Source organism: Vidua chalybeata, chromosome 13, assembly GCF_026979565.1.
Source record: "Vidua chalybeata isolate OUT-0048 chromosome 13, bVidCha1 merged haplotype, whole genome shotgun sequence".
Taxonomy (NCBI): domain Eukaryota; kingdom Metazoa; phylum Chordata; class Aves; order Passeriformes; family Viduidae; genus Vidua; species Vidua chalybeata.
The window spans coordinates 1,655,107-1,677,665 of record NC_071542.1 but is presented as its reverse complement, the minus strand read 5'-3'; the positions used below and the strand labels follow the sequence as shown (position 1 = coordinate 1,677,665).

General features: G+C 47.6%; 1 protein-coding gene across 2 annotated transcripts in view; it reads right to left on the bottom strand.

Moving 5' to 3' along the window:
• Nucleotides 1–1,929: 1,929 nt before the first annotated feature.
• The window catches only part of SIN3A (SIN3 transcription regulator family member A), a 31,066-nt gene continuing 10,436 nt past the window's right edge, over nucleotides 1,930–22,559 (bottom strand). For both annotated transcript variants that reach the window (XM_053954734.1, XM_053954735.1), the window contains exons 4-21: nucleotides 21,964–22,070; nucleotides 21,185–21,467; nucleotides 19,039–19,290; nucleotides 18,210–18,362; nucleotides 17,215–17,373; nucleotides 15,908–15,997; nucleotides 14,398–14,516; nucleotides 12,734–12,944; nucleotides 11,097–11,213; nucleotides 10,158–10,396; nucleotides 8,782–8,965; nucleotides 8,023–8,596; nucleotides 7,386–7,555; nucleotides 6,156–6,329; nucleotides 5,374–5,466; nucleotides 4,928–5,022; nucleotides 4,515–4,722; nucleotides 1,930–3,128 (exon numbers count right to left, since the gene is read on the bottom strand). In XM_053954734.1, the coding sequence (XP_053810709.1) occupies nucleotides 2,898–3,128; nucleotides 4,515–4,722; nucleotides 4,928–5,022; nucleotides 5,374–5,466; nucleotides 6,156–6,329; nucleotides 7,386–7,555; nucleotides 8,023–8,596; nucleotides 8,782–8,965; nucleotides 10,158–10,396; nucleotides 11,097–11,213; nucleotides 12,734–12,944; nucleotides 14,398–14,516; nucleotides 15,908–15,997; nucleotides 17,215–17,373; nucleotides 18,210–18,362; nucleotides 19,039–19,290; nucleotides 21,185–21,467; nucleotides 21,964–22,070 (3,459 nt within the window). In that variant the 3' untranslated portion in view covers nucleotides 1,930–2,897. The remainder of the gene's footprint in view (nucleotides 3,129–4,514; nucleotides 4,723–4,927; nucleotides 5,023–5,373; nucleotides 5,467–6,155; nucleotides 6,330–7,385; nucleotides 7,556–8,022; nucleotides 8,597–8,781; nucleotides 8,966–10,157; nucleotides 10,397–11,096; nucleotides 11,214–12,733; nucleotides 12,945–14,397; nucleotides 14,517–15,907; nucleotides 15,998–17,214; nucleotides 17,374–18,209; nucleotides 18,363–19,038; nucleotides 19,291–21,184; nucleotides 21,468–21,963; nucleotides 22,071–22,559) is intronic.

The window sequence follows — 22,559 nt, the reverse complement described above, 5'->3', positions numbered from 1 at the left end:
GGTCTCGGTGGTGCTGTGCCCGTGGTGGGGTTGGAGCTCGTGTCTCAGAGTTATTTGTGCGGGGGAGTCCTCACAAGCTCTCCCTGGTGAAGACACGAGTTGATGATCTTCCCCGCTGAGTGCTTGGAGGTGGCTGCTCAGAAGCCCTAAGGGAGATTTCATGAGCGAGCAGACAAGTTTCTTGCTCGTTTCTGCTGAGAGCTCCTTGCGACCATGGTTGTGTCTCTGATGCTTCTGGGGGGGATGTGTTTGCTTGTCAAGTTTGGGAGAAGATTCCTATCCCACCCTGAGCGCTCCCTGGGTGAGAAGGCAGAACCCCCCTCATCGCTGTCCCTCAGCCTAAGCAATCCTGCAGTCCTCCTCTCCATGTCCTGGTTTGCCTCCAAATTGCCCCAAACTGACATTATCATCAGGAGGGAAGGAAGAATCTGTACACGATGCTCAGCCCTGATGTTTTAATGGAAATACTGCGCTACAGTCAAGTTTACAACATCGGTATAGAAATCACATGGGTTGTGGGCCGAGGATCACGTTACAGAATAGAAAAAGCAAGATCAAATAAAAAGAAAATTAGAAAAAAACAAACCTCTGCTATTGTTCAGGCTGGAAGCAGAGCTGGGATGCCAGATGGAGCACCAGAGGCCGAGGTCTCCCCATGGGGTGTCCCAGGGACCTGCACCAGCCCCCCTTGGCTCAGTGACATGCAGGCACAGAACTCTCCTGGCCGAGGACCCCCACCAAGCAGCAGCAGCTGGTACTTCCAAGCTGGCCAAAAGTCTAAATCACCAAAGGTTTTCCCTTCCACAGCACCTTGAGCATACACCAGAATAAAAAAAATGGGAGAAAGAACAAGGGAGAGTGCATGACACCTTTGGAATGGAAGAGGACACATGAGAGCCCCTTCCTGCCTGGTTACAGCAAAGGAGGAGAAACGGGTGATTTATTGCTAACAAAGTGTGAAAATCCCCTGCTGGGCTCTCCCTTCTCTCCCTCTTCTCCATAGGAGGCTCCCATTCCAGACCTGCCTGCTGTGCATTGGCTGCCAATGACTCGTGGCCCCTCGGGGCTGTGATTTCCACCCCGGCTCCAGGTCCCCCCTCCGGCCCTGCTCCCCGGCCTCTCTCCGCAGCTGTGGTGGCAGGAGGAGAGAACCTGGAACTAGATGATATTTAAGGTCCCTTCCAACCGAGGCCGTGGCAGAGCCCTGCTCGTGGCTCCCTGTGCAGGGACGATGGAAGCCACTCCAGGTGCGTAGGACTGGCAGCGTGGATTTTTGCTAGGAAAGCCACCTCCTTTTGAGGAGACACTGTCGTGGCTCACAAAGTCTGTGCTGACTTCTTTATTTTTAAATTCAGAATCTTCCCCCGCATTTTAAATATCTGCCAGCGTTAAATTTCTCTACTTAAAAAAATATATATCCCATATGTGGATTTCTGGAGTGAAATGCACCAAGACCCACCCCCAGTCCCTCCTCCTTCTCTTGCCCACACGCGCACACACACACACGCAGAGCAGTTCTGTCAAATACTGGCTTGGTATTTCCCGTGATGTTTTCTCCAACACAGAAAGGGAAAAATACATCAGCACAATCAGCCCCAGCTGAGTTGCTCAGCAACACTTCCCAAAAGCGAAGATCCTTGGAGCTGGAAGACAAGGTGGATAAAAATTACCCACCAGGAAAAAAGCCAAACATTTAAAAAAATTAAAATTATGTACTCTATATTTATATTTCTTTCAGGATGCTTATACTTCAGTTGTTTGACCCCCAAATGCACACGCTGCCTCTGCTGTTTCCTCTTGCCAGCCTTAGAAAAGGGGTTGGGATTACACCTCCCTCTTCCCTCCCCTCTCCCACCCCAAAACCTGCATGCTGCAACAGTGCCTTTCATCCAGGAACACGGCTGTGGGTGAGCGAGTGTCTTCCTCCAGTTAAGAACAAAGACATTATTTTTTTTATTTACAAAAAAAGGAGAAAAAAGTTTCCACACAAAAGCACTACAATGATAACTCCCTTTGGTAAAAAGTGTAATAAATGTCTCCATCGGTCTGTCTGTCGGTACTAATTCTCAAGCCACCTGGTACTATGGTACACAAGAAGCTAGTACAGTTATGCTAGCACATCAAGCAGAATTCCTTTAATTAAAAAAAAAAACCAAAAAAACAAAAAAGGAAAAAAAACCCAAAAAAATTGACAATTTGTACATTTATTTACAAAAAAGGAGGGAAACATGTTAAAATCTTGTTGTTCTCTGCTGTGTGTGTGTACGTACATGTGTGTGAAAAGCTGGTGCATGGCACTAGGAGAGACTAGTAAACAAGCAGGTACAAAAAAAAAAAAAAAACAAAACCAAAAAAAAACCAAAAACCCAAAATAAAAATAAAACAGTTCCACTGGCACTAGAAAGGACAGACCGATCTGCACAGGGTGAGTCCAGCCTGGGAGGGAGGGGAGGGAGCAAGAGGAGCCCCACGGCCCCACGCCGGAGCCCGCCAGGAGAGGAGAATCCGGTGGCGACGGGCACCTGCGGATTTTGGGGACACATCCAAGCGGTCCGGCGGTGGAGAGCATCCCGTTCCCCTCCCTCGCCGCTCAGGGCCTCCGGGGAGTCAAAGCCTCAACGCTGCTGGTGTGTATACGAGCTCGTGGTGTTTCTCTGGGATGGCTCAGTTCAGAGAAGGGTCCTTCCTGCCCAGAAAGGGCCGGCAGCCCGCGGCCCCGGGCGGAGATCCACGTCCCCACGGGGAATCCCGCCGGGACAGGCTGTACCAGCCACGCACTAGTCAAGTGGCCACGTTACGAGATACACAGTGAGGGGAGAAAGGCATCTCCCTCCTTTCCCTGGATGCGCGCACACACACACACATCTCCCGGGCTCTTCCCTCGCCCCGGGGGACTCCTAGGGTGTCTTGAATATCGTGCCGTATTTGACGCGGTACTTGTTGATGCTGACAAAGTGCAGGGTCTCTGTGTCACAGGTGGTGGTGCAGGGCACCAAGCCCTCCAAGCCTTCACCCATGAGCCACTTGTTTGTCTCGGCTGCCATTTCGCGGGGCACGTGCTCCTTGGTCCATTTGTCCACCCAGGCCTGGAACCGCTGGTGCAGCCGCTTGCTCACCCTTTCGTGGGACTGCAGGAACAGGGAGAGGTGTTAGGAAAAGGCAGCTTTGACCCCCAAACTGCAGCATAACACCAAGCTTGGCTACTGGTTGAGACAGGCAAGGGGATCAAACACACAGGCAATTTGTAATGCAGGCACTGCACTAACAACACAGAGAAAGCTCTGATGAAGGTCCCCCCGAGTCTCCTCTCCAAGGAAAAATGTGGCAAAATGAGCTCAGAAATAAAAAAAGTTTATGCTCTTTGTTTAATACAGCAGTTCACGGGCTGGGGACACAGAACATGTCCAGTGGGAGCCTGAAAGTTGCATGCCCAGTCAGAGTGAGTCCCTTCTGCATTGCCCAGAAGATGCTGCTGCCTCCTCTGCTGGCACCCAGGACCAGTCAAGTCCTGCTCTTCCCCAGGCCTCGGGGTCTGTCCCCAGCCCCCCGAGAGGGGCACAGTCCCAGGAAAGAGCAAGTTCAACGTGTGTTACGCAGACTGGGGACACAATTGCTACAGAAAATTAAGACCCAGATCAGGTCTAACAGGCTCAAGAAGCTCTGACTTAACAGAAACATCAGGAGAGGAAGAACTGTGCACTTTTTTGGGTAAGAGCATCTGCCTAAGGAATGTAAAATGGAGGACAGACGGTATAAAGCCATGGCTACAGTCATAATTGAAAACAGCCAATATAATTAAACCTCCAGATTAAAACTTAGAGATTTTATTGTTTGTCTGTTCTTCTCCCAGAGACTGACTGCTTTGGGGTGTTAATTGCTAAATCCAATAGATTTGTTTCCAAAATCCAATGTAGCTTCTACAGCTCCCTCAGTGTATTCCAGTAACCAAGGGCTAAGCTGCACACTACGTATTTAACACTTCAAGAATTTATGCTCAGGTTCTCTGTGAAGAGCACTGGCACACAGTATCCTGTTTATGAGTTTACATTTCCTTGAGGTTCGTGCCAGTTGAATGAGATAGACGGAATTCAATCAGAATCCTCAGTATCAGCATTTCAAAGAGTCACTGTGCTGCAATAAAATACTCTCATCTGATGTGGATGCAAAGTTTAAGAGAATTACTTTACAACTGATCAACTAAGGCCACTACCTGTATGTCATCAGCAAGAAACATGGTAAGTAGTTGTTTTATAAACCTAAATACATGATAGAAGTGGATGGAAATATTCCCGTAAGATGAGAAAATGAGAGTGTCAAAGCATCCAGATGGCCAGATCAGTTTCCTCCAGTGCAATCCTCCTAAATTTCACCCATCTAGAGTCACAAGCTCTTTTCATCTTGGATAAACCCAAACCTTTACAGCTTCCCAAAGAGCTGGAAGGGCAACGCCTCCTTCCTTCCCCTGGGTCCCAGGAAACACCAGCAGCCCACCCCATCCTCTGGCTGGCTCCTACCTGCTGAGCTCGCAGCAGCGCGGTCCTCCTGTACATGTAATCCTCTGATTTGATCACGTACACCATCTTATAGGAGTTCAGCTTGAATTTACACTCCACCTTGTCCAGGCTCTCCATGTTCTCCACGGACTTCTTACTGTTTCCCTCCTTCCCTTCCTTCTCCTGCTGCTCCCGACCACGCTGACACTTGCGGATCCGCCTCAGATTCCTGCAAACCAGAGAGTCCCTCTTGGAATTAGCACCCGCTCCTGGCGCTGCACAGCTGGGTGCAGCTCAGCTTAGGCGGTGGATCTCGAGGCCAGGCTGGACAGGGCTTGGAACAACCTGGTCTAGTGGGAGGTGTCTCTGCACACAGCAGGGGATGGAATGGGATGAGCTTTAAGGGCCTTTCCCAGCACAGCCTGGCCACTCACCTGGGCAGGAAGACGGGTTTCTGGGCCAGGTGCTCGCGGAGCTCAGGGGAGGTAGAATCAGAGTTGACGTACCGCTCCACGTAGTCGGACCAGCGCTGGAAGCAAGCACAGAGCACGCATCAGCCACTGCCCTCCCAACAACCAACGGGCGAGGGCTGAGGAGGCTAAGCTGGAAGTCACGCAGAAGAGCACAACATCCCTTCTGAAGGCTCGGTGCGCCTTATGCCCAAAAAGGCAGGTACAACGGTTCTTTATGTGGTTTTGAGTATTTTCTAATACGAAATAAACCAAGAGGGATTTGCCTGCTCACATCACCGGAAGCTTTATGGCACGACCTTGATGTTTCTTTGTCTTGTGCTAACGGACCACGCCACTGCTCAGCTGGACACTCTGATCCAGGGCAACCTTGGCCACTACAGTGAGCTCTCTGGACAAGCTGCCCTTACCTCTGCTTCCACAGGGTCATCCGAGTTTTCCTCTTCTGTGTCCAGCAGCTCAATGGTTAACTGAACTTGACCTCTGCTCTGAATGAACATCAGCTACAAAGAAAAAGCAGAAGGAACTTCAGCAAGAGGAGGTTTGAAATAGAAACAAACACCTTCACTTCTCATTGGGGCAAAGGGACAATGAAGCAAGTTGGCAGTTCTGGGGGCTTCTCGGGCCCTCAGAGTAAGTTTGAGAGCACAGGAAGAGATACTGTACACTCAGGCTTTTATCCAAAGTACTTCTCTGGCTCAGAAAGGGCCTGACCACTTCCTGCCTCTTCAGCAAAGGAGGTATGGATTTGATTAGCACACGTTTATTAGCAAGGTATGCAGGCAGCAGTGATTTAATGCCCAGTCAATAGTGGCAGATCTCCCAACAATCGACAAAATTGAGACACCAGAGAAACAGGAGAGTTTGAGCTAACAAATCAAAAGCAGTGGCAGTCAAGCAGTCAGTATGGTACAGCCCAAAGCTGCTGTGAAGCACTGGGGATATTCATTGCTGTTCCAGGAAATATATTCCTCCTTGAAACTTCATTTCTGAGGGGCCCTTACAGAAGCATTAACCTGTGCTCCAAAAGCTGGCAGCACGTGCGCTGCTTTTGGCTGGGATGGAGTTAATGTTCTTCATTTCTGGTTGCCTAAACAAGGCTCTTTTTCAAAGAGCCCAGTGCCTCTCCCTTTCTGAGGCATCCCCCCCAGCTCCTGCTGGCTTTACACTGCGGTTCAGAGCCTGGCTTTACCTTGAAGCAGTTCTCCTCGGACATGAGCTGCTCGGCTTTGCGCTGGTAGGCGGCCTCCAGGAGCGTGCGGGAGGACTGGGACGCCAGGAGCCCTCCCGTGGCTCCGTTGCTGTTCTCTGACAGGTACAGGTCTGTCACCTGCACGCAGATCTCGTCGCTCACGATGTGCTGGAGCTGCAAACGGGAGCAACGGGGGGGAAGGGGTTTGTCAGGGAGGCTGCTACACCCCCATCAGAATAGAATAAAGTAAGGGTGTGACAATGGAATTGAGCTCAAGCAAAAAAAAAAAAAAAAAAAAAAAAATCCCCTCGCTTCTTCCACTTGATGATGATGATCTCTGCTACTATGTGGAAAACCTACAATAGCTTTAGAAAAATTAGCAGGTGGCAAAGCACAGCTACTCAGAGAAAAAGTACACACAGAGAACATTCTGATCAGCAGCAGGGGAGGAAGGGCCAGAGCTCCGTGACACAGCGCGTCCTCTCCTCACCAAGGGGCTGCTGCTGTGTCTGAGGAGAGGGGTGGGAGGTTTAAGATCAAATCCATATTTTGTGTAAGTTTAAAAATCAAAAGTCTCCCGACTGTCTTCTGAATTCAGTTAATCTCTGGACTGAAGGGCCTCTGAAGAGCAGCTCTGCCCTTCTGAAAGAGGAAAGCCCTTTCAAGCTATTTCACTTCCAGCCCCTTGTGTCTGTTTTTGTTCTTTATGCTACAAAAAGGCACAAGAATTTTTCCTTTGCTCACATATTCTTCCTACCAACCCAATAAAAGGACTGGAGTTTAACAGCCAAAATGAGCTACTCCAGCAGCCAGATAAAAGAGACAAAAGGTTTTTAGAAAAAGTGTGCACTCCTACAGCACTGATGGAAAGGAAAGGAACTATTTAGATGTAATTTCTTTTTTTTTTTTTTTTCAAAGCTAAAGCAAGATTAGCTCTGGACATGCTTTGAATACTTACATCCTAAAACATCTGGAAAACAAGGAGAACTCTGTAGAGGATATTCTCAATAATTCAAACAGATCAGAAATCGATTTCTATCATTTCTCTACTATGAGGGTTAGAGAGCTGGATGAAGGAAGACCCCGAATTTACCTTGTTACCCCTGAAATTCCCCACGTGGGCATACAACACAGCCTCCAACGCGAGCCTGGCTTCTCAGAGCAGCAAACAACCTGCCTGCTTTCTCTGGCCCGCCCCACACCCAGCCCCCAGGCCCTGCTGGCAGCCACCTGTCGCACGATGCTCTGGATCAGCTTGTCCATGGTGAAGGCGATGTAGGCGTGGATGGTGAACATCTCGCGCAGCGAGTCCTCGTACTGCGACGAGTCCATGTTCCCGTCCAGGAGGTTGCGCACCATGTCCAGGAAGGCCGGGTAATAATCCTCAACATCAATGTCCACTGCAGCAGGAGAGAAGGGGGAGAGATGGGCACACCACCCCCAGGAAGGGTTGCTGTGAGTTCTGGTCCTCAGGTGACCCACATAAGCTGAAGAGCAAGTTAAACTTGTCCTTTATGGACATAAATCTCTGTACATAAAATCATACCTTTTAAGGCCACGGGTATTTTCATAACCTCTTGCTTTCTAGCTCTAGCCTCCCCCACGAGCTTTTTATTTCTGAAAGGTCTTACTTAGGGAACTTGAGGATATTCAAGTGTACAATGACAGCTCTCATGAAGTAACTGCTGCGTATTATCCTTCTGCTAGTCCAAGTCCCATGTTCTCCACATCTTCCCATCTCCCCATAAAGAGAGCCCATCTTAAAGGCTCACTGCTGTGGCGTGCCTGAAGACGCCAAAACACTCTGTAACCACACCACAAACAGAAACACCATTTTCCCCCCAGCCTCCCACCAGAGGTCACTCACTGGGCTCCTTCAGTCGCAGCTGGATGGCAGGACTGTCACTCTTGTCTCGCTTTATGCCCAGCACTTCCCTCTCCCACTCCCGTTCCCGCGTCTCCTCCTCGATCTGCCGCTCGGCCTGGGTGCAGATCCGCAGCAGCCGCAAGCACAGGATCTGGTGCAGCCTCATGAAGATGTACCAGTTGCTGTTCACATAGAAGAGGTTGTAGACCTCATCCATGCCCCGCAGCTTCTGGGCTGTTGTGTTGTTGAACATCAGCTTGGTTTTGGGAGGACTACCCCCAACACCGTTGTGCTTTTTTGCAGCCCCAGTAGCTTCGTCCACATCCATTTCCTCTTCTTCTTCCTCTTCCACATCCGAGAGTTCACCTCGCTGAGCAAACAGCAGGTCTGGAATGAAGTGATACATGATCTGCTTGATTTTGTACTTGTCCTCTTTCTGGATTCCCGTCTGCCGCTTCACGTGGTGGATGATGAGAGAGGCAGCGTCCTCCAGGATCTGCTTGTCTTCATAGGCGAGTGAGAGGTGTGGGCCTGTGGGGACTCCAGCATTGTCTTCTGAAGCCTGTTCTTGCCTCTACAAAGGAGAAACAGCATAAAAATCAGCCCAAACAACCCCTCTCCACCACCCAAGAGCCTGCTACGAAGCTCCACCAGTGGAACAGATTTCCTCCTTCATCAGGCTGTGAGGAACAGGAACTGAAACTGCACTAGCAAAGTACATAAAGCGTGAGGGAAGGAAACTGTTGGTGACCATCTCACCTCATCATAGATGCTTTCAATCTCATTGAGGAGACTCTTTGACCTTAGGACCTTGGTATCATTCTGCTTGAAGTTGATGCCCTGGTGGTCCAAGGATTTCAGGTAATACTTCTCATTCTGCTCTCGCCAGACTTTATTAAATCCTCTCTGGGCTTCTCGCCACTCTTCCTCTTTCATCTTTAACCTTGGATCAAGAAAACAAAGGTGAGCTAAGAGGTGAGCATATAAGAAAAACCTTGGCCCCTGGCTCTCGGTGAGTGTTGACAAGAGCTGAACTCCCAATGAAATGGGCATGGATCAAAGACATCCCACAGAAAGGAGCTTTCCAGGAGGTGCCCCCTGGACACACTCTTCTGGAGAAACCACTCTGGGTTTCTTTCACATTTAGGTAAAACCACACAGGAACAAAGCAGCCCCAGGGGAGGGAATAAAGGGACAGGGAAGGCAAAAAAGCCGGCCCCGGTCTCTCAGAAATCCCCAGAAAGCTCCACCTGTGGAACAGGGGCAGCTAAGTTTGGACAACTGAACAAAGCATGGACACCTGAGTACCCTGGGAATGCACTCCTGAACCTTGACTCAGCATCCCAAGCAAAGCCCCCCCTGAGTCAGTCCAAGAAGGGTAGGGAAAGTGGGACCTTGCAGGTATCCTGGGAAGGCTGCTCTGCCCTGCTCCAGAACTCCAGCACACAGGGCCAGGAGTCCCACAGACATTGAACAGCATTTGCTGCTTACACACCTCGACCAGTTGCAGCATCCACTCCCCTGTAACTGAGGAAGGGGAGGCTGACAACAGAAACATTCCTCAGGGAAACTGGGGATAGCAGAGACACCACGATCTGGGCATACAGGCCCATAGGATTTGGAAAGGATCACAGTTAGCCCTGGGATAACAGTTCCCTTATCTTACACACAGTGCTGACACCAGGGAAGAAGAAAGTTTAAGAGGAGACAAGAAAAAAGCTCTATATCCTTCCTGCTGAGCTGTAAGGATTTTGCTTCAGGAGGGCAATTCCCTCTAGGTGATTATTATGGAATACACCAACTGCCCAGAATATAAATGAACTTTTTAGTTTTCACAGAATAATAGAATCATGGAATGGTTTGGTTCAGAAGGGACCTTACAGATCATCTTGTTCCACCCCCTGCCATGGGCAGGGACACTTTCCACTGGACCATGTCGCTCCAAGCCCTGCCCAACCTGGCCTTGAACAGCTCCAGGAGTGGGGCAGCCACAACCTTTTGGGGCAAATTTACAGCCTGGTGGAGGGCACACTCCTTAGGGGCAGAAATTAGCTACGCTTCCATAAGTTTGGACAGCATACAGTGCATTACCCTTTGGGAAGGACCCCGGGGCAGGGGGCTGGGGCAGCCAGTACCTTTTCAGCACGATGGGAACAGCCACCGACGGGTTCTTGCGAAGCCCATCGATGATGTCAGCTGCTTTGTCAGCGTATATCCTCTGGAGAGCCTTGCGGTGGATCACCTCCGAGGTGCCCCCCAGGGTGTTGTCCAGCCGGAATTTGGCCTGCTCCTCCGCAGACAAGCGAGACAGCTTCTTCTGGATCGCCTCGAGAACGCGGATGGTTGCCAGGTTGGTCTCCAAGACAACATCCAGCTGGAGAGAACAGTGCGTTAGCCGTAGCATTTGAATATAGACAAAACATGATACTTCACGGAGGCAAACATTCAAGTGACACGAAACAAGAAGCTGCGCCTGTTTAACAAGGTGTACTCGAGCACTTTGGTGTTGAGCTGCTCTAAAATAATTCAATTACATTTCATCTGCTACCTAAATAATACTGTGGAAGAATTTAAGAGCTACCAGAATGATACTGTTCGGAAATTACATCTTCCAGCTGGGAACAGAACACAATTGACAGTTACTCTACAAAAGGACGTGCCAAATCTGTGCAGATTCAGGTAATTGCCCAGCTAACTTCCATTTCCAGTCAAAATGTCAGTCATTTAAAATCCTGAACATATTGCTTTGCAGATGATTACAGGGGAATGCATGTTCTCATGCACTACGTGGGCAGGAAGAACAGAAAAGATGCAACAATTCCATGCTGGCCATTCAACAGTTTCATGTGGAGCGGGTGAATGAAGAGCTCTGCAGAAAAGGTGAGGGGCAGGGGTGGCAGCTTAGTGGTTATGCAGCCACTGCTTCTTGCATGAAGAGAAAACAAGCTTTTATGCCAAAAACCAGGCGGCAGACACAGTAAAAGATGCAGAACTAAAGGTATCATTACATCAAACTCATTGACTGTTCACAGAGCGGAGCTTTCCGAGACACGAACCAAGGAAAAGCAATTTACCTCAAAACGCTCGTCCTCACACCTGTAGATGTGCTCTTCATATTGTGTCTTCTTGGAGCTCACAAATGTGGAATCTTCAGACCAGGACGGGAAGGAGACCCAGGTGTCATTCAAAACCTTTGAGGGAAACAGAGAGAACAAGAGTCACGGGCAGTGTTCAAGGGGATCACACCTGGCCAGCTTCAAGAGCAGTCTTCTGACGGGATAATCTAATTCCCAGCTGGAAAAAGTGTGTGCCCCTTCCGAAGCCCAGCTTTCACAGGGCAACTCCAAACAGCCAGAACCCAAACAGCCAGGCAGCCTGAAAAATTCATAGGCTGGAGCTGTGAGGAAAAACCCTGCGGGAGAAGAGGAAAATAAAGGTGAAAGGAGCTTTTTCTGCTACTTTGGATTAGTCAGCTGCAACCAGCTGGTTCCCCATGTGTGATTTACCATCAACACTGTATGGTCACCACAGCAGACCTGACTGTTAGGCAGGACACAGTTGCTGCCTCCAAATAAGGCTAATTGGAAGTATAAAACCATACCCCAGCATCACCTTTCCTGACAAAACAGCTCAGCACCTGCAGCTTTCAATACAGGAGCAGAACATTAAAAAGCAAACAAACAAAAAAACCAACAACAACCTCAAAGAGGCCGATGGCAAAGAAACAATGATTTTGGCAGGCAGTCTTGAAAGCCAGGTCCAGTTTTCACAAACCCAAAGCCTGAACAACTGAGCCATTAGATTCTCACAGGGAGAAAAGTTTGTAACTGCATCACACAAGAAGCTTTTGAGAGACATGTCAAGACACGGATTAAAAATTCAGCATTTCAGGGAGAAAGAAAGATGCATCTGAGGGAATACGTGGGAGAATCTGTCTAGAGAAAACATGATTTTCTTTTAAAGTTGGCCTGGAGACAACTCTACAAGCAGGCTAAGTGAGAATTTAGGTAAAAAGGTAGCAATAATCCTGAATTACATACTACCTTGTAAAGGACTTCTGAGACCACATTAAGACCACACAGAAAGACAGATCTATCATCGCCTACTTAAGTTTGCAATCTTAACGTTCCCTTCACATAACACATGATAAATAAGATGTAGGAGCATTGGGTATGTCAGTAATTAACCACCATAACTATCCAGCAGGTTTTTCTCCAGCTGCCCCCCAGTGCTCTGTGCAAACCTTTCACAAGCGCTGCCGGAGAAGAGCTGATGCCAACCGCCAAAGCCACGTGGGTACCACAACTCCCAGTCAGCTTCCAGCATAACCCAGTTCCTAGACTGACACCTCACCCTGTGCAATAGCTTCTGGATATGACCCAGATGTTTACGGGAGCGCCACCAGGAATCCCTTGGGTGTGCTCCCCTCGGGCTGCCACACGCGCCGTGGCGATCCCGAGCCAGGATGGTGTGCCCACACACGCCTGGGTGCAGCAGCAGCACGCATCAGTGTGGATCAGTGCTGGGCAGGCAGCTGCCTGGCCCCAGCTCCGTGTTCACCACCACCAGATGTGCCCCGACACCCCCAGGAACCTTTCCAACACAGGGCTGCAAACGAAATCCCCCACCCTGCTCTGTTTTGCTCGCTTTTGCTCCGATGCTTTAAAAAGGCTGGGAAGAGCTTTCCTCTGTGGCACAGCCCCTGCCTTACCTCTTTACACAGTGGAGTCCTCCCCGTGCACTTGGGCTGCTGGTAGCTCTTGGGCAAGGCTCGGTAGCTGGAGCCCAGCCTCTTGCAGGAGGCATAGTCAATCTCCATGGCAATCCCCTCAGTAGCCCGTTCCTTCGGATACGTCTCCATGTGAACAGACTCCTTATATCCCAGAAAGTTTTTAAACCAAGTGAACAGTTCTGGGAATTTCCTAAAGATAAAAAAGGAATTAAGTGAAAAACGAGCTAAACAGAACGCAAACGGCACCGAGCTGCCGTGCTGAGGCTAGAACTGATTACTACAGACAGCCCTCTGAAAGATCAATCTGGTGAGAAGACTCTCTCTGCTCAACCCCACTCCCACAGAGCCTGACCAAATGGGAAGCAAGCACCTGCTGCTGATCAGGTGGGGGATTGCTCTCTTGGTGCAACTGAGGTGCTTTAGGATTAGTGACCAGCAAGGAGCAGCTGTCAAAGCTTTTGCTACAGGAAGAGCACTCGTGGCACAGTCACATCTGGGTCTCCCCAAACTACCCTGGTAGTGAATTCAGGCCAGATTCCTCGTTGTTTGCCAATGGTTTGAACCTTAAACCAGACCCTTCCTTTCCAGAGGCAGCAAGAAGAAACCAAAAGGCAATTCTGTAACTACACAAAAGGTTTCAGTGCCAAGCAATTGCTTCAACCAGACTTCACAGAGCAGCATAAATCATGGAGAAACATTTGCCTGCAAGGCCCACGTTTGCCTGTTTGCAGAATTTCCTGAAACATTTGTCTAAAATACAGCATTTATTTATTTCATGCAGAGCTCCTGCAATAGGATGAACTGAACCTGTTACTAATTGAATCACTAGTTATTCATTGCTTATTCATTGTATGGCAAAAGATAATGTCCAACTCCAGAATTAAAAAAAACCTGTATTATATCTCAGGATATAGGAGCACAGGCATTAGATGGGAAAAGTACAGAATTTTCCTGTCAAATATTGCACCTTTTCTACCTATTGCACCTTTTCTGGTGCCTGACTAGTTCCAGTGGACCTACAGAGGGAGTGGAAGCTCCTTAGGGCAGTTTCTCTGCACAGTAGCTACTGTAATGGGGTCCTGAACCCAATTTATGTTGCTGCTGCCTTCTCCCTTGGAACTAGCAATTCAGTGCCCAGGCAGAAGAAACACTAATCCTGCTGCCCAAAGTTGATGAGAGGGTATCTGTTGGTTTTAACCAATTAATAGAGCTGTTCTGTACACTGCTGACAATCATGGAAGTCGTAAATTCCTATTTAAAGCACAGAGTTCCTTAACATTTCTGGCTTTGTGACAGAATCCAACTGCCTTTTGGAAACTTCAGTGAGGTTGTATCAGCACTCTGCTTTTTTGGGGGGACATTTCCCGTGTAATTAGACAGTCGATCTTTTCCCAAATGACATAACCCATAATTCCAGAGCAAGAAACTGCAATAGGAGGCTGCTATTAATTTTGTTTGCCCTGCTGGAAAGGGAAGACACACAGCAAGAAACACCTGTACTGCTCCTGCATGCTGCCTGTCAGGACACAGCTGGGAATCTCTCTGGGATTAGGATAGGAAAGGGCAGTTCAGAAGACCATGAAGGTGAGTGTTTCTTTCCTGGCTCCACAAGAGAAACAGAGCAGGAAAGGGGCTGCACTTACCCCAGGAATGGAGAGACCAGCTGCACGAGCTCGGCCCGGGAGATCACCTCCTGGTTGAAAATCACCAGGCAGCGCAGGAAGTTCTCGTACGCCTCTGTGCTACGCAGAGCTTTGCGGACCTGACCCAGGAGACAAGAGGAGAGGAGTTGTCAGGGTGACAGTAAGCAGGGAGAGGTCCAGGAGACCTGGATTTGACACTGTGTTTCCCACCGAGGCACACAGATCCTTGAGCTGAACAGAGAGAACGTGCCCTGTACACAGGGCCAGACAAACTGGTACTGATGGAAGCCACCCCCACGCTGGGATCCCCTGCGATGTCAGCACTGGGACATCACTCAAAGAAAGGAGCTGCAAGTGAAGAACTAAATCCTTCAAAGAACCCTGTCACAGCTGTAACAAAACACTGGAATCATGGACAATGTGCAGCATCACAAACCCACCCAGGGCTGCTTTTAAACTCCAGAGAGTATTTCAAATAGGGAGTGGGGGGTATGAGACCCACACCCTGGGTAACACCTCTCCAGCCTCTGCCTGCTTCCAGCTTGGATTGTCACAGACAATCCTCCTTCTGTAACCCCAATCTTCACAGAATGAGGAAGCCAAACTATTCATCCCAACACCACTACCTTTCCCACAAGAACAGCTGGATCTACACATCAGACCCAGATCTATCATTGTTAAGTTATTCATCATTCTGGTTATAATTCCACAGCAGGGATTTTTAGGTTTACTCATGTTAACACCTACACATTTTCCAAGCAATAAATTGGTTCCCAGTTACCATTAGCTGGGTCCCATCACGCTGCAGAATTCACCAGATCAGCAGGGAGCAACCAAGACTGTCATCAGTGTGTGAATATTGCTTAAAAGGATGATTTTAAGTTAATCCCAGACTCCCCTCTGAGCTATAAGGCACTGTATGGACACCTCAGAGAAGACACCAAGGTACCACTTGGCAACATCCCATATCTCCTTCACTTGATCTGTGTGCTAAACCAGCAACAGGTAACAACTGTGCAATTAATTAGATTAATCTCTGAGGGGAAATTAAAAAAAAAAAAAAAACACAAAAAACAACAGCCCAATGTAAATATGAATCAGGTGCTTTGTAAACTGAGCTCCCCCACTGCAGCCAGCTGGCTGTAGATGGGTACAAGCTGTGCCAACACAGCAAGACACGCCACGCACATCATCAGCTGTACGGGGATCTTATAAAGGGGAAAACCATTTGGAGTGTGGGTTACAGGAAAAAATTCCCATTCCCTCGAAGAAATTGCAGCAGCAGCAGGTGGAAAGCTGGAGAAGGAGCTTTAGGGGAAAAGGCATGTGTAAAAAAAATAACCAATTTTTTAAAAAATTCAATGTATCTGACTTAGAGGTCGCAGGATACATCTGAGGTCAAGCTGAGAAATGTTATCAGGGTGGTGTAAATCACTGCGATAAAAATCCAGATGTGTATACAGGAAGGACATACATCAAGGACATGCAACATCTGCCTCCTGCCTCTCACCTTCTCGAAGAAGAGGGATTCTGTCCCCACACCATGTTTGCTGGCTTCTGCCAAAGACTGGTCCTTCAAACCAAGCAGCTTTGGTTTCTTCTGTTATCAAAAAAAAAAAGAAAAGCAATGAAAAATAAAAGGGGTGTTCAGCAAGCTGGGATAATTTGATTATCTATCACACACAAGAGCCAGGCCCCTGTCCCCACCATGTGCTTCACGTTCAAGGAAAGGTGGCCTTTCTGGAGGAAAAGTCTATTAAAGCATATGCTACAAGTTAATTTACTGAATGTTAATAAGTAGCATGCCACTCCAAATATTTGTAATACATTGTTTCACCCTTTCCTGTAACTACCTGATTGTTTCAATCACACTACAGCGTATCTTACTTTGATAACTAGTTTGGAAAACTGCCAGAATAAATTATTTTCCTATCACTCATCCAGTTCTGCAAATCTTACACCTCCCCAGAATGACAATTTTTTTTCTCTCTTGCATTCTACTGCAAGATGCTTTGTTTTCCCCATTGTCATTAAGGCTGAAAAGTTGCCTCCAAAACGTGCTTCATTTTGGTGCCCTCGATTTGAAGAGGAGGAGAAAGGGCAGAAGGGGACTTAAATGGTACAATTATGCCTGCTAATGCTTTTCAGGACAAAGGAAGATATACTGGCTTCAAAAAAAAAAACAGGCAAATTTATCTCTCATGCACAAACACGAGGCCACCTGGCCACAGGACAATTTTTGTTGCACTACAAAGCCTCGCTGCTCTCACAAATCGTGCGTCATTTGAAAAGGGCGAACTCTGCTGAGAGAATAAACATTTATCGTTGTATTAAAAGCTTGATCACAGGAAAGATGAGCAAACATGATTCTACTGCATCTGCTCCAAGTTCTACTACAACAAAGCTTTCAGTCACACCTTTTCAGCTCATCCTAGGAACATTTGCTACAAATATTGGGCAAATTTATTCTGTGGCATTACTGAGACTTTCGTCTCCACACTCCATAACTCCCCCTCATTAAACACTGATAATAAAACTACATCTTTATTAGAAAGTGATGAAAACCCTGTTTCCTCAAGCCATTAAAGTAACTATGTCCCACCCTCAGGAACAGATACCACCATTTTGCAAAAATCAGAGGCAAAGACTTGTGCTTGGAAACAAGGACTTCTGAAAGGTTAAAAGACAAACACTATTTTCCGTGTTCTCAAGCTGCAGCCCCTGCCACAAAAGTCACAAGGACGTGGAAAACACAGCCTGCTCTGCCCCAGCCTCCTGGGACAAAGAAGGCTCTGAAGGAGCAGCACAGGCTCTTACCTTCACCGGAGGGGTTGCTCCGGTGCCCGAGTGCCGTCGGATCTGGCAGCCATTCTGGTTGGGTCTCTGCTGCTTGTTGTTGAGCTGTGGCTTCTTCACTGTGCCCCCGTGGTCATTCCTGACCGACTCCACTTTCTCTGCAGTTGTCTTACTTAACAGCTTGGTCAGAGACAAACCCATAAGACCATTAGGGCTACATCCCACGCAAAATGTCACTGAATGGGCCGGGTTGGAAGGGACCTTTAAGATCATTCAGTTTCAATGCCATGCCATGGTCAGGGACACCTTTCACTATTCCAGGTTGCTCAGAGTTCCATTCAACCTGCCCTTGAACACCTCCAGGGACAGGACAGCCACAGCTTCCCAGGGTAGCCTGGTGGCAGTCTCTCACCACCCTCACAGGGAAGAATTTTTTTCTAGTATGCAATCTAAACCTACACTCTTTCAGTTTGAAGCCATTTCCCCTTGTCCTGTCACTCCATGCCCTTGTAAAGAGTCTCTCTCCATCTTTCTTTGAGGCTCTCTTCAGGTACTGGAAGGCCACGATTAGGTGACCCCTGAGCCTTCTCTTTTCCAGGCAGAACAATCCTAATTCACTCAGCCTTTCCTCAAAGGAGATGTGCTTCATCCCTCTGATGATCTTGGTGACCTCCTCTGGACTTGCTCTGACAGATCCACATCCTTCCTGTGCTGGGGACCCCCAAAGATGGATGCAGCAGTCCACAGGAGTCTGCTGCTCCTCCTAGCTCTAGATGATCAAAGCATTTTACTGCAGTTACAGCACTAACTTAGAACAACCCTTTCAGGCAAAGGAATTGCATTTACAATAAAAGTTATTTAAGAGACAAGCTGTAGACAGAAAACATAGTCTACCCCCCCCCCGACCTCCTACCTACACCCCAGGAAAATTACAGCAAAAGCACATTTTTCTGAACACTGGCATCACACAGAACAGTCTGCACTAGGTATTTCATCCTATCTCCAAAGGTACTCACCACAGAGCTGTTGGCATCAGGCAGGAATTGCCCAAATTCCGAGAGCAGATCCTCCTGGTTCTTGAAGAGGCGAGCCACCTGGGCATAGACCTCCTGCTCTGTCAGAGCTGGTGTGTAGTTCCCTCCTGCCTCCTTGGCATTACGCTGCTCTTTCTGCCAGAGGAAAGGGGAGAAGTGTCAGAAGAAAGAATGCACCAACTATTCAAGTGACAAAGAAGAAAGAAACTTTCAGTGATAGAAATTATGAAATAGCAAAGGTCTCAGCTTCTTACGCAAAGCATCACACTATATTAATGGTATGACTCTCATATATTCTAAATATCTATACTTCTATATACTATAAACACATCCTAATCGCCCAACGGGCCCTGAACAGTAAGACACTGACCAAGAAAGTGTTTTTTTTTGCTTTTAACATAGAGCTATGGCCACATTGCCTCATCCTGACACAGGCTCACAGAAAAACACCAAATCCAGTTTTTAAACAAGCATTTCAGACACGTCCACACAAAGATGATGGATTGAGATCTATTACTTCATACGGCTATGTAATCTTTTTAACTTGCCAGACTTCTGCTTAATTCAAGCAGAATTCAAGACCAGGCTGGACAGGGCTTGGAGCAACCCGACCTGGGAGGTGCCCATGCCCATGGCAGAGGGTTGGACTCGATGATCTTTAAGGCCCCTTCCAATCCAAACGAGTCTGTGATAATCCCCTGGCCACTGCTAGTACAGCAGAAGAACCAAGTGCAAGTTTTGGACACCACCCCCAAAGCAAAGCAAGAGAAATAACCACACGTAGACACAAAGTCAGGTTTCCAACACTCACCTGATACGTATGGAGAATCTCCAGGAAGGCTTTGTAGATGTCTGGCTGTCCCTGGAACCGGTTTTTGATCTTGTTGACATAGTTGATGGCGTGGTTAAACTCCACGGGCTGATTGTTCTGCAGGGATGGTGTGGTGCCCAGAGAGATTGTCACAGGCGTGTGCGGCTGCACCGGCGGCGAGCGCGGCGACGCGTACGGCGGGATCGGGGGGGTCTGCTGGCTGGCAGGAGTATGAGCCTGCAACTGCGATGGCTGAGGAGAACACAGGCTGTGTTAGGAAGCACCACGTCCCCCCATGGTCGGGATAAAGGCATTTTTAATCCACTTAGGGATAAATAAATATTTAGTGGGCCAGCAGAGACTAAACCACATCACGGAGACAAAATGCCTTGTTGTCATTGAAGATGATTTTCTTTGCTAATTGCTTTGGACTGAAAACTGACAGGAGACACAAACTATGGCAAAAACTTAACAGAACTAAAATGCATAGGTATGGCTGGCTCCAACATTGCAATCACTTTGGCACTAGCGAACATTTGTGGGATGCATGAAGGCAATAGCAAGGGAAAACGTGAGTTTCTTGAGACAAAAAGCAGGCAGTGAGTAATTATTTTGGATACTCTCAATGGGCGTCGAACAGCCAGGTGAAAATTTAGTTTTGAGGTGGCAATTTTAAATGGAAATGGAAGTACTTATTCCCCTCACGTTTTACATTTCAAAACTTGTATTACACAGAGTTTTCAGGACTGAGAATGTAAATAACTGCTTTAGGATGGCCATAAATATCCTGTTACAAGGTTCTGCCTTGCTCAGCTACAGCTTTACCTGGCTTGTAGGGACATTTTACCTCATTGTCTAGCCTGTCCCTCAGGTTGGTTCATTTTAAAGTTTCAGCAAGGGTAGTTCAACATTTTGCAGGTTTGATAGGGAGAAAACCACTTGTCCCATGGTATTAAGAAAGAGACTGCTACAACTCTACCGAGAGCATGTACTTCTTCAGAAAAAATCCCTGAAATCTGGCACAGGCAAGTTCATTCTGGAATGATCTGCAGTGCCCAGTTTGGTGAATCTTTTAGCAAATCTTTCAGCATGTTTTTGTTTGCCATTTCTGAGCAGGAAGTTGCATGTCCCAACAATGTTTGCCCAGAGATCAGCTAACCGCCGCATTTTAAATCCTGCTGCTTCTTAACTGCATGTTACCTTTTCCTTTAGCTTCTCCAGTTTAGGGTTTAACAGTTTAACCCTTGAAACTTTGAAGATTCCCTCCTAAGGCTCTGAAATATTTTTGCACTTTGAGGCTAAAATACACAAAATCTGATCTGGAGTAATCTCCTTGAACGTCTATTATCCTGTTCTGTTTCACATAAAATGCACCTTTTGGACAGTAGCATCTGGATTATATCTAAGCCAGAGCCAAATTTTCTTTGTTACTAAAAGGTCTCTGTTTTGGGCACGCACAACCAATACCAACAGGCAACATCATGGTCATCTTGCTAAACTCTTGTACTTTAGATGTTGCCAATAATTCCTGAGCCCTTCCAGCTGACAGCTGAACCAGACCCCTCTACAAAAACCATTCAATCTGAAAACAAGACTTCAAGCAATGCAGAAGCCACCAAATAACAAATGAAGGTTTCCTAAAGGCTTCATTGCCTCAAGCATTTGAAACGACACACACCCTTTCACACCAAAGAGAACATCTTTATCACAACCTCTGTTTTATGGGCAATTTCTTGGGACTTTAGGTCTAAGACAATATACACAAAAGCAGGCAGATAGTGTGTGCCCAGTGCTTTAACTAGGAACCTTTTCCCTAGGGCTGCTGGATCACTTCTTGAATAATGTGCGTGCCATTCACCAGATGCTCTGACTGGCTTTCAGTTCCCCACTGCCAGCAACAAAGCTTTTCCAAACCCTTTTTGTTTTGGAAAGCTTATTTGAATTGCTGTCAAATTAACTATGACTGCATCTTCAGGTTTGAAAACGAGAAACTAATCCAGCAGCAGAAGGGGAACACAGGAAGGTTCACTGATACTGTGGAAAAGCAGCGTGGAAGTTAATTTTTCACTCTCTAGCTCCACACCAGCTTCAGCTGGAGGCAGGAGGATCCCCGTGCTCTTAGTGCAGGTCACCCAAAGCCTCTCACCTTGCTGATTTTGGCAGGTGTGGGCTGTGGTGCCGGCTGTGCTGGTGTCGGGGTTGACTGCGCCGAGGGCTGCGACGGATGCGGCGGCTGCGGCTGGGGCTGGGGCTGCAGCCCGTGGGTGGGGATCTGGTGAACCTGCCCCGGCGTGGTCACGTTCACCATGTCATTGGTCTGCACCTCAATCTTGTAGCCAGGTGGCAGGAAGGTGTTGAAGCCCATGATCAGGTCTGGGTGGCCCTTGAAGAGCTGCGACACACGGCTGATCACCCCCGGAGTGTCGATGCTGAGGAAGGAATAAGATCACAATGTCACTGTCCTCTGGCACCTTGCAGTGGGACAAGGCTCTCCACACAGCAATCTTCCAGTCGATTTTTTTCCCCTTATCACCTCTAGCCTACGAAACAATGCAAAACTGAGTCCTATAAAGAGACTGCTGAACTCAATAGTGACATTAGCATTATTTTATCAGCCCAGACAGCGTTTTATATCCACGAGATCCAGTCCCAAGTCTGACCATTATTAATGGGCAGACAACCAGACAGCCAGATGAATCAGCTGTCAAGGCTGAACTTGTGAACTCCCACTCTAAGCAGAGATCTAGTATAAATGAAGGGATGCATTTCATTTTCAGAAAATAAAGCACATAACTGCTTTTACATCATTGTCCAGGTGTGTTATTCTGTATGCAAAGGACAGAATTCAGCTCCTGCCCTATGCTCCCATGTCCACCCACACTCTTTCTAACCCGGAAAGAAGCAAAATGAAGCAAAGCTTGTTACCTTTGAGATTTAAATTCCTTCATAATATCCAAAAAGTCATTGTAGACCTGTGGCTGACTACCAAACTGTAGCTTCACCTGGTCAAGGTAAGACAAAGCATCCTCCACCTGGAGACAGACCAGACAGGTCATATTAGCAGAGGAGATTTGATTTCACCTCCCATTGTTCTGCAAAACGCTCATCATTTGAAAACACAGCTGTTAGCCCTGAGCCTGGGCAGGGAATTAAGGAGCAAAAAGCTCATGAGCCTGGTTTGTGTACTACCAGCACTGTTTGAATAAGAGGTACTCACTCCCCACTCCTGGCCCACAAGATAAAACTCTACTAAAAAAAAAAGACAAAAAGGAAAAAAAAAAAAAAAAGGCATCACAGATCAGTAGAATTACTCAGAATTAAAAAAAAAAAAAAAAAAAAAAAAACCAAAACCCAGCACACTCCAAATCTACCATCACTGAAGTGACTGCTAGGATAAACAGAACGAGACTGAGTATTTTTCCTGCATTCATATGTGGAAATTATTATGGATGTCTAAGAATAAGCAGAAAGTGGAAATGACATATTCAGTGTAGTAGATGTCTGCCAGGTACACACTTGCA